This window comes from Pelobates fuscus, chromosome 1, assembly GCF_036172605.1.
Source record: "Pelobates fuscus isolate aPelFus1 chromosome 1, aPelFus1.pri, whole genome shotgun sequence".
Lineage (NCBI taxonomy): Eukaryota > Metazoa > Chordata > Amphibia > Anura > Pelobatidae > Pelobates > Pelobates fuscus.
The window spans coordinates 70,926,595-70,938,916 of record NC_086317.1 but is presented as its reverse complement, the minus strand read 5'-3'; the positions used below and the strand labels follow the sequence as shown (position 1 = coordinate 70,938,916).

At 37.9% G+C, this 12,322-nt stretch overlaps 1 protein-coding gene across 1 annotated transcript in view; it reads right to left on the bottom strand.

The window, feature by feature from the left end:
• HIP1 (huntingtin interacting protein 1) overlaps positions 1 to 12,322 on the bottom strand; it is a 93,599-nt gene that overhangs the window by 58,661 nt on the left and 22,616 nt on the right. Inside the window, exons 2-6 of the mRNA XM_063449719.1 lie at positions 5,101 to 5,164; positions 2,168 to 2,310; positions 657 to 713; positions 416 to 496; positions 130 to 206 (exon numbers count right to left, since the gene is read on the bottom strand). Coding sequence (XP_063305789.1) covers positions 130 to 206; positions 416 to 496; positions 657 to 713; positions 2,168 to 2,310; positions 5,101 to 5,164 — 422 coding nt within the window. The remainder of the gene's footprint in view (positions 1 to 129; positions 207 to 415; positions 497 to 656; positions 714 to 2,167; positions 2,311 to 5,100; positions 5,165 to 12,322) is intronic.

Sequence of the window (12,322 nt, the reverse complement as noted above, 5' to 3'; positions counted from 1 at the left end):
TGTGTCTGAATACTACTGGCAATTTATGTAAGAGTTTCTCATGGACAATTGATTTCCAATGTCCTTTAGATCACAGAATTAGTAAAGAGGTTACAGGAATAGGATACACAGATATAAAAAAAAACTTACAAATTATTCACATCATTCTCCCCAGCTTCATCCAGTTGTCTGTCAGTCATCTGAAGGTTGCCAGGGAAACGGGGATTCTGGGTGCACAGAACATCAAAAAAACAGCAATTTACTGGGTGAGGGTGGCATTTTTTCAAGGAAACAAGGCTTGGGTTTGTCGAGCTAAGAGTGCATAATAGAGGAAGCCTTTGGCAGCATGAAATAAAAGTGGAAAGCAGGAAAGAATAAGGCTGGTGTGAAAATACACTGGAGCAGGAAGCAGAGGCCGCAAAACATGTTCTATCACCTTTGTGTGAAACTCCATTCTTGTGTTCAGCAGCTTGAGATATATGCTGCATAGCTGGCCATACCCTTCACTGAGATGGCCCTTGGAAAGGAGAGAAAAAGAGAAAGGCTTCATCACATACCGAATATCGACTTTATTATTATCGAGTAACTCCAAAACTTTAACCCATTCAGTGTAAGGTTAATTCCTCCCAGCACTGGACATTACATTCTCCTAGAGTTCTGTCATTGGAGTGTCTTACCCACATGCGGCTCATGTCGATGAGTTCATTTTTATAACGCAAGGAGTCCTTTAGAACCTGGAAAGAGATATGATTAAGGATTATGTGATTAAGGCGAGTACGGAAAATCCTTTTATAACCACGTATAGGAAGTCCATGCAATTTTGGAGAAATCCAAAGCATATGTTAAAACAGTAAGCCATATCATGAATTAATTAATTAATTAATACTGATATGCCAAGATTAGTTCTTATTCATAACTCACTTCATGTCTACAGTATAAAACCATTTGGAAATAACCTTATTTTTTGGAACCCCTGCTGTTACATAAGTCACACAAAACATGATGGACTTATTAACCTTATTAGTTCTCATGGCACAAATGCTCTCAGCAACCATGTTTCCAAGGGCTGTTCTAAGTTCCAAATGGTCTTAAGTGTAAGTATTAATACAGTGCTATTCTTTTAAACAAGTCAAAAAAATATGACATGCAAAAAGTAAAGAAAGCAATGTACATATTCAGATACATTGTAATGACATATTAGGACAGGTTTGCACAACACGTGGAAAAGTCTCTATAGTTCGTCCACAAAAAGGGAGCCCATGAATTTATTGTAGTTTGCGTTAGATGTTTATATAGTGAGACACCCGTTATATGTTCCTGCTCATAATTCAACTGAACAGACTTCATTTAAAGATGTCATCAGTAAGTGGACACAGTGCACACTTAATTTCATAGCGAACAGCTTCATTTCAATGAATTGGGCGCCGTGTCCTGCATTTCTGTTAACATTGCAGGATTTAAATGCCTCTGGTGGCTGTCACTAGTGGCACTTCCCAGGAAATAGTTGCGTTTTGACGCACATGCGCACTGGCTTCCAAATGCTTTCCTTTGGGACAGCATAGGATTTGCTGAGATCATTAGTCTCGCAGCATTAGAATAAAAGTGAGTAAGCCTCAATTTGACTTCTTATAATGCGGGGTCAGGAACCTAAAAACTTAACAGGGCATAATAGCGTTATGAATACACATATGTGTTCCTTTAACACTATAGTATACAGTGTTAAGTGTGCTGTATGTATACTTATGACAAAATAAATACATTCAAATAAATATACAAGTGCAATATAAATATATATAAAAATTTTTATAGGCAGATAATGATGTAAGATGCCTCTATTATGAAAAGTAAAACTTAAGACCTTACTTTTCTAACAGTAAGTAACATTAAATATTTGGAATGATGTGTATTCATTTTAGTGGGGCAAGGTTCCAGATGGGATACTATAAGGATATACTGAGATTTGAGAGCCCCATGGACATGAATTAAATAAAGGGGTGCTGATATTTAAGACTAGAGAGTCTGAATTCTCTGACCTAGAATGGTGTATTAGAACCCAGGGTGAGTTTCAGGCCATTATTATCACAATGACATAAGCCCACCTGTGAACAACTATTTATTTGTGAATGGATAACTGATTGCTTCGTACATTCAACACTGTTATTCAGAGCATTAAGAAATCTGTACTTACATTGGGATGGCCATCTCGGAGGAGTTTGTGGAACACGTGGCAGAATTTCCAGCACAGCACGGCATTACTGGATAAGGGCAGACGGTTGACAGCTGCCCAGAACGTGTGAGCCCCTTTCTCATGGTGTGTCCCCAAGATGCAAGGTAATTACAGGGTTAAGGACAAACAAACATGCTCAAGAAAATCATGAAACAAACACTTATATTCACTACAGCCAGACTGAAAAGTGACCAATACTAATAAATAACAATAACAACTATATGTAACCAGGAAGGATAATTTAGCTTTTGATAGTTTTCAAGTATGTTATGCACTTTTGCTGGCTTCTGGCTGGCTCAGATTAATAGGAATGTGTGGACCAACATAAAACCAATATTTGTGTGCTTAAACACGTATAGAACTTACGTGGTACTAAAGAGAAAAAGCTGTAATTTTTTGTGATCACTACTAACAGGAAGAGAAATTTGCACATATCTTAGTGCATTGCTTCAGGACTGTTTAAACTAGGCCAGCTGTCACAGTACAGCATTAGCCTGATATACTGTGGATAATGCATCATGTTACTAAATAAGGGCAAATAGAAATGAAAATAGCCTAATGAAAGATCTTTGTCTAGAACAGGGCCGGATACAGACCTCTGACGCTTAACAGAATATGGCCATAATTTTTTATTTTGACCTGAAATAACAGAATACATATATCATAGACTGTATGTGCATTGATTTGTAATATAAGTAAATACCAATTTCATTGCATGCTCTGGCCGTGCTCTAACAGGGTGGCAATCTTAAGTCACTCTGGTCTGAAAAACTGCTCATCTATCCAAATTAAAAAATAATAATAATAATTCAGACATCTTGCCCAAACATGGAATCTGAACAATGAATTCTGAAATGATTTCATACCTTCAAATTCTGCAAGGTATTAGCAAATATGTGGAGTTTGGTGGTGAAGAACACTAGACATTACATGCAGGGCACACTAATAAAAAATGTAACCAAAGCAAGGTGCACCATCAAAGAGACCTATGCAGAACTTTACCATAGTAACAATGTCAGGGAGAGCCTGCTTTTACATGACTCACAACTGAAACCCTCTGGGATTCCTCAACCACCAGCCCCAGAGGAATAAGTCCCTTGGGGTATTAAGGGACCGCAATGGAATATGTTGTTTTTTTTTGTTTGTTTTTTTTCTATTTCTGCAGAAAGAGTTGAAAATGCATGACACAATACACCAGCAGAGGTGTGAGATATTAACACAGTTCAAAAAAGCTTTGAATAGGCAAGCTACTTTCCTAAGCAGGAAACAAAACCAAGGTTAAGGCCTGTGCTTTTAGATTGGAAAACAGCAGACTAAATGGGCCAATTGTTTTCTATCAGCCGTCAAAATCAATGTATCTGGCTCTCTTCTCTGGTTTCCTCGTTTTGTGCCCTGTTCTAACAGCGTCTGGAAGTCCAGGGATATAATATAACATACCGCCTTCATCTCTGCTACCGTATACCAGGGAGACAGAGAGAACTGCAAAAACAGCCTCCAGATCTTAGCACCCCATTCTGATAAGCCCACAGGAGCTGTCCTAGAAAGTGATTCTGCAGGATCTAGAAACTGCGCTGTATCACAGATGCAACATCTGAGACAACTGGAGATGTTTCGCCTAAATTTTGCGATCTGATTTAACAGACACAGTTCAGTGTTTGGCAAATTAAATGTATTCATTAAACCTGAAGTCATAAAAAACACTGTCAATGGAATTTAAATTTTTAGGCAAAATTAATCAAATTGGAAATATAGGTGTGATGGAGAATGTCTATAATTCTGTTAATTTAACCTAAAATGCCCTTGTTAATTTGCAACAATTTTCAGTCCAGTGAATAACCTCTCCCCTCCTCCCTCTCCCCCCCTTCCCCTGTTATGTAACTAACAGTACTTTTGGTTTGTGTTGAAGAGGGGAGATTTTTAAACGTATAGTTAATTTGTGCAGAGCGAGTAGGGATCAACCATTAAAAACCTCAGCATATGTCCTAATGGCGCATTAAATGGCCACGATCATACATCAAGACACCAGAAAAGATTACCTAACCGCTTCTCGGACACATGATCAATAAAATACTGTATCTTTAACAGCACAGAGGGAAAAAATTACAGCTGCCATTAACTGCTGGATTGCCAGGCAAAACATACCTTTAAAACAGCCTGCCCTTGCAAAACATTTAAAGCAAATTAAGTAAAATAAAAATAGAAAAACAACATCAAAGAGCTAGCGGAGAAGGTTAAAACTGGAGAAGAAGGCAATTTATGTAACCGATTTAATGACAACGTGTTTGTGTTCCTGACTGCACAGTCGGAAGCAGTTTCCTCCCACTGTTCTTTTAAAGTTGCATGTTTTTATGAATAAGTAAAATATGAATCCGGTTTCCAGAAATAGCCTTGCAGGCTGCCAGCTCTGTCCCGTCGGGATATAAATCCTTGTGTGTTTTATACCCTCCGCTAGTTCATTAACAAGAATTAACCCCTCGTGTGCCATTAACACAAGTATTTACTACACGAAAGGGTTAAAACTTGCTGTTCATCACTTCCAAATCTGCAGATGCAGCAGGCAATGAGCAGTAAGGATTTTTATTCTCTAAACCAGAATTATTGAGAATTTACAAGGAAACTGAAAATGTTAGACCAAAACTGCCAAGTTCGAAAAAAAAAGTCCCTGCTGACGTATTCTTCCCATTTATCTTTTTTTGGCCTAAACCTGGCAATTAACTGTGAATGTTCCACAATTCCAAATTTAGTGAGTAAAACCCTTTGTGCACGTGGCCTGCTTCATCCTTTGATTTGGCAGCATTTTTAGCAAATCCTACCTATTGCGACCTCAACCTTGTACACAAGGAACTTTTGAATGCTGGTCGCTTTGACACTTATTGGGGATGTGGAAAGGATATTCCTTGCATGTTTTTCCTTCACGGCAGCTTCTTGAGTGTTTATGGCTTTGTTTATACTCACAGTCTGAAAAGAGGAAATAGAAACGGTGGATGAGAAACAGCCTAGAACAAAACACATCTCACACTCAGTGAACCCAAATAATACACGACGTTACAAAGTATTTCAATCATTCCATGTTCTAGAAAACTTACACACATCTTTCTTCATCTTCAAACAGCTTTAAATTCAATAGCCCATTCTAAAGGTTTGAGAACTTGCTACACTGTTATCACTGGTGTATAATATAGTCCCTAGACTGTATAAATTCAGATGTGATTGTCACTGACAGGAGTATATGTCAAATAGCCTGTGGATGTGTCACTTTTCTGTTAGTGACAGACAGTGACTCATTTCCTCACTGCAAGAAATGCTGCTAAATCATTTACAGAGATAAGGTATACTGCGGTGGGATGTATAAAAAATGCATCTACCTCTGCTGAGCTTCCAGTTATCTACTCTAATGCCCCAGGCTTCATATTCCTGTGATGCCTTAAGTCTATGGTCCATGCAAGAGGAATTGTGGGACATAAAGGCTTTGTATTTGCTGCCAAATTTTGTCAGAACCACTGTGCATTTCATTTAAATTCAAATAGAGGAGTAAAAATGAAATAAACAAAGGCGCAACAACTACTAGCTAACTTTAACCCCTATTGTGACTTACTGTTAATTTACAGTTAAAGGGACACTCCACTAACCAAATACAAAATAAATAAAAAATCACTGTTTAGTAGATATAACCCAAATGAAAGCTTAGATGCATTTAATTATGCATTTTTTTTATTGTGGGTAAATCTAAAATAGCTTGTAAAACCTGTAGTTCTCTTGTCTGCTGCATTTGCAAGCCCTCCCCTTTTAACCCCACCCAGACTTTCTGTAGCTGTCCAATCACTGACTTCCCAATACAGCTCAATGAGAAGTCTTTGCAAGGCAGATGCTCTGAGCAATTGCTGCCTCTTGAGTTTAGCTCTATCGAGCAAACAAAACCAGGAAGTAATAGGACTGATTGTCTGCTTAAAAGCTAAAGGTGTGTAACTTATAATGATAATTTATTAAAGTGTCAATTTCCATTGAAATCTGTACATTTAAAAAAATGAAAAAGAGGACACACTTCACACATAAAACTTTTCAGCAAGCTAAGGTGCTATAGGGGTCTGGAGTGTCCCTTTATGGATCTCTAAATGATTAGTTGACAAATATTTCTAATTTTCATGCATTCCTCTTATTTTGGCTACAAAAAATGTTTATTTCTAATGACTTGGTATAACTAGTATTTTTAAAAAGGGATATTTAACTATGAACAATTTTTAATAGTCATGAGATCTAGTGCACTGAGCAAAAATATTTTTTGATGAATCTAGTGCTTTCGTAAAAAAAAAAAAAAGAAGAAAATATGAAAAATTCATACAAATATAATTTGCTGAAGGGTTTAATACAAACCAAGAGTAGCTGCACAGTTTCCTTAACATTTATGTTGTTGAGATTTATTCCTTACAGTTTCGCAATTAGCTGTATTTCCTGAGAAGTTGTGCATAAGAAGACTTTCACTTGTTTACATTCATGAGCATTTCCCGTAGTTGGAATGAGGAATTTACATTTCTATGAAGCACAAGTTCGGGCTTACTCATTGAAATGTAACGGTTATGCTCTAAATCCTTTAGAATTTTCAAACCCACATTACGACCTCACTCGATAAATTTTGCGAGGTTTATAGAGCTATACGCAGATTATTCACTACACTGTAAATCATCTAAACAAAACCAGGGACTTGTACATTTTAAGAGAAAATATCCAGACTGGAAAGATTTTCCAATTCAGTTCATTTCAGGAAAATATCGAAGGAGCACTATAGGGTTAAGAACACAACCATGTATTACTGACCATATAGTGTTAAAACCATCATTTAGGTGGCTTTCCCCCCCTTTCCCCCTTTAGAAGGGGTTAAATTCACTTTATTTCCAGCGCCGCGTGGGTCTGTCGGCACTAGCCCGCCCTAAATCCGCCTCCTTAGTGAAAGCATTGGATTAGCTGAAATAAGCAAGGAGGCAGACTGAGGGCGGAGCCAAACACTGTTTTGCCCAATCAGCACCTTCTCATAGAAATTAATTGAATCAATGTATCTCTATGAGGAAAATTCAGCGTCTCCATGTAGAGAGTGAAGACGCTAAATGGCAGTGCTGTCTACTGTGCAGCACTGCCCCAGGAAGCACCTCCACAGGAGGTATCCTTAGGGGGCAATGTAAACACAGTTTTTTCTTTGAAAAGGCAGTGTTTGCATGCAACTGCCTGCAGGTAATGATTATACTCACCAGAACAACTACATTAAGTTGTACTTGTTCTGGTGACTATAGTGTTCATTTAATTTTCCTGGTCAATTCCAGATAACTGCATCACTGAAGGATAGGGCAACTGTCCCCAGATAACTCCATTGAGATGAAGTAGACTTTGTGAATTTAGTGGTCTTTTACGTGGCCTGTAAGTGTGTATTAAGGCTTTATGTGTATGATTTATTAATCGAAGGAAAGACATCTTGTTCAGTTAATGTCAGACATGTTCCTGGATGTGTTTCTAACAACAATACACCACAAATATTATTAGGGAATCTTACCCACCCTTTTAATTAAAGACAATTATAACATATGCATCACTTAAGGCAGTCATGTAATATTACTTTTACAGAAGGGCTCCAATTACTTTTAAAAAAAAAATGATGTCTGTAAAATAGCAATAGGGGATGCCAAGCTGTGCAGAGCTAGGACTCCCATCCCTCACAATCAGACTAGGCTTTACTGGGCATGATGGTAGTCAAGGTCATCATTACTTTGCGGACTATAACTGGGATAGTCCCCTAAACTTAAGTACTGGTCTACCCTAGAAGATGGCCTCTTTTAAATGCAGCTCCATTATATAATCGCAAAACACTCGCGTTTTGAATGCACCCCACCCCAACCTACCCAGACGATCCAGCCCCAAGTCTGTTTCCCCTGATTCTTTCACGCTAACTTGGACAATACAATCCACTAGTCTCTTTTGATAAGACTTCAGACCATGAAATGCATCCTTCTGAGACACAACATGTTTAAACAGAACTCTTCCCCTCCAGTCCCTCCCACTCTTTCCCTTATTGTATATTTTTCTTGTATTTATACTTGTATGATGCTTTTTATTTACGAATATATATATTATTTATTTCAAGATGACGTTTATGTCATACTTGAAAACAAGAGAAGTCTCAATGTATCCATCCTGGTAAAATATTTTATAAATAAAATAAAATGTTCTGTAGATCCCACAGTGCAGAGCCTCTAATGTCTGTGCAGTACAGGACATGCCCGATTCTGCCTACTATTAGTGGGAGTTACACTGCTAGGCAGCGACTACGCTTTGCAGCTGAGAATATTAATGGAACCCAGTAAGCAGGAATTGTCAACTGCCCTAATTCTGCAACACACAGTAAAATGATAAACAAACAAAAAACAATACTTATATATACTTTTCTTTACATAGGCAAATGCCAAAGTAACAAGACCCACTCCTGACCAAGTATTTACTTTACGATCAGGAGTCGCTCATTTCAGTGTAGAGATGTTTAATCCCATGAATTTTCTGAGTGGGACTGCTAAATAAGCTGATAACCACCATATTGTACTTTTAGTTGTTATGTATTTTTAACAAACCATTTATGAACACAGTTCGATAAAGAATCAGAGGACCGCAGCCTTTGCCTGCAATCACCATAACCACTACAATGGGCTATTGTGATTATGATGCTTTGACTGTCTGTTTAAATTTCTCTATAGCTAAGTCATGTAAACAACACACACACAAATCTTTTAAAATGGTTACCCCCTTGGTAAATGTAGCTTGCAAGCACAGATATTAGTGCAGAAAGTCTGTAACTGCTTTTAAAAATAACAGGAAAAAAAATGAATGTCTAGCTAGTGCAACAGTGTATACGCAACACAAGCTTGGAATCTGCTGATAGCCTGTTATCAGGGTCAGTAAGATTAATCTCCTACTACTGTAAATGTCAGTCTGCCAACACTGGTTAATTCCACATGTTATAACTGAGCTGGAATTGCAGGCAGTCATAGTTCAAAAGGCTTGGACTAAACACATGATTAGAGAAGCAGACCTGGCACCACAAACTATTTTACTACAGCCATGTTTAACATCAAAAGGCATGTAAAAATCGAAATACTTAACACGATAAAAGATTGGTTCCTCACACCTGACACACAAAATATTTTATATACAACATTTTGAGATGCAGCCAACCTATAAAAGAACAAACAATGACATGACCAAGCCCTACGCGTTTCGCCACTCACATTTCTGCATGAGCTAACAATTTGTTTTTAGTTACAGATTTGTTACATGGAATCTTTTCCATGAAGCAAGATGTCAAATTGAACATTTGATCTAAATAATGAACACGTTTCCACCAACTTACATTCGGTTTCAGAAGCTCCTCTGATAGCAAATAAAGTTGGACTCCCTGACATAGCAGACCACGTGACCCATGTGGTTCGTGATGACATTGACAAACCATGTGGTCTGCATGCACCGAAAGGACCCCAATTGATTCATCTGGCTGTTGTCGTGATTAGAAGGGGATCGGCATGGACACTCCTCTAATCTTGTTTCTGGCTGAATGTTGGCGGAATCGGTGAATGGGAAGGGATTTAATGGATGTTTTTAGGGAATGTTTACATGACCATTTAAATGCTTGTTCTCCATTACACCAAAGTTTTATTTTTGGTTTTATTGTATGTATTATTCTGAATATGGGTTTATGGGAAGTCCACCTTTGGCCAACTAACATGGAAGATATGTTACTGCAGTTATAAGCAGCATATTGAAGAGGCACATGTTTGGAATGTCTTTTTAGGCATGCACACTACATTATATTATGGCATGAACTGAGAGTAAAAAAAAATAACATTGAAAATGGAAATCAATAAAATGAGCTACTATGTTATTTTCCACTAGTGATCGGAATTTTTTCTTTGAAACAATAACAAGCTAAACCCAAACAATGTGACCCTGAATAAGGGTGTACCTGCCAGACCCCTTGCATACACCCACTCTGATCTCATTCTCTGACCGATGCATAAATAGTGCTCTCCGATTAGTCTAGCCAAACACCCCCCATATCAGTTTGTCAGGCCATTTGTTATTTAACCCCTTAAGGACACATGACATGTGTGACATGTCATGATTCCCTTTTATTCCAGAAGTTTGGTCCTTAAGGAAAATGGAAATGGAAATCAATATGCTTCAATATGCTTTCATTATAATCTATATTTGCACTACAAAATATTTTATAGCCATATCAAAATAGCTTTTGTTGTTTGCATTCAAGGTAAAAAGCCCAATATGTTGACTGCCACAGGTTGGTGAGCATGAATGTGCGTTGGTTGTTTGTCATTTTTGCTGCATTGCATTCACCTTTGTCAAATATTAACCCATTCATGGATAGGCATAACTATGAATAACATAGTTGTCCCAGTTAAAGTCATGTCGTTATAGGGTTAAAACATTTGCCATTTTGATGTTTGAAAGCTTTTCGTAGTCAGGTTAATGGAACGTTTTAACTTATGAATACGTTTAAAAATAGGGCTTTGCTAGACTAGACATGGATGGCTCTTGTATGGTGGAGGTATGGGTGTGTGTGTGTTAGGGGGTCTATTTATAGAATGCAATGTGAGACTTTCCCGTGCAAGACAGGAAACACCACTCCTTAGTTTGGGAGCAGTTTGATCTTCCAAATTACATCTGGCTGAATAATATCCCAGATTTGTTGCCATAAGACCAGCTCCTGGCTGTTCTCTGTTCCAGGAGTAAACAAACCCTGGCTTTATCTCATCTTTAATGCACAATGTGCCTCCAGATGGCACTTTTAAGGTGGCAATTCTTTTTTTCAGACAGCTTGACTTGCACATGTTGTCAGGAGAACACGGGTAATGATGCACAGCAGCATGTACACACCACAGACTGGCAGAGAGAATCAATTAGTGTTAAAATGGGCAATGGTTGTTTTTTCAAAATTTGAGTTGATTTTTTTGCATGCTTTTTAATAAAATTCAAATAAAAATAAAAAAGTTCCTGTGGAATACTCTTTGCCGCAATGTGAATATTACATACCACCTGGTTTGGCACAATTCATGTAATATGCAAAAGTAGAACTCAGGGATCAGATTAAAAGGTTAATCTACATGTGGACACCTTGCTCACTGTAACGAGAAGAGTACCATCTGCACTTCACTAATAAAGCCCAAACTGAGTGCCAGGGGTTGTTATATCCCTCCTTGGTTCTTAACTAATGATGTTAATTCTGGTATGTATAGCATTCCTGAGTTATGAAATAAATTAACTTGTTTTAAGACCTGAAATGGCAAGCTAGATAGTAAGTTTTTTTTTTCCCATTCTCAGTTTTCCCACCGTTTTGAGAAATCAATTGCTACAAGTGCACATATGAAAGAGCCACAGATATCTGTTAAATCCTCTGGCACTTCACAGCTCTGTGAAATGTCGTACTTGACCAGGGTGTTCTTTTAGTCTTTATAAGCCTTACCTAGGCCACATTTCCATCCATCTCCGTCCCTACTGATGGCAATCTATGGAATTCTCAGAGTTTGTACCTCAAACCCTGTGTATAAACAAATAGCTATAACTCTCATGCATGGAGAAGGGTGTCTAATGTGCTCAATCTCCAGAAGATATTTGCCAAAAATTACAGCATCTTGGCCCAATTTCAGGCAGAAAACCTTACTGCTCTAGTAGAAAGAAAACAAATCAGTAACATGGAAACCTCTGGGACAGCAATCTGTGTTTCCCAGGTATACTTATGGGTAAAAGCAATTGCTTTCTGTAGAGACTGCTAACATTGGCTTTTCTTTACGTTTTCCATGGTAAGTGGCAAACTGGCTTTCAAATACTTAATATACCTTCTAATTGTGTTTGTTCTAGTCCCATATTTTTAAGGTCTTTCAGTAAGGAGGTAAAGTGAGTGCAAAATGGTATAAGGGCACTGATTGAATGATTATTTAAGAGAAATGCATGAGTATGATTTGCCCTAACACAGGAATGCACAGAGGACATCATTGTACACAAGGACGACACAACAGCATATGCACTATTACACAGATAGATTCCAGCAACATCCCAGAGCATCATAACACA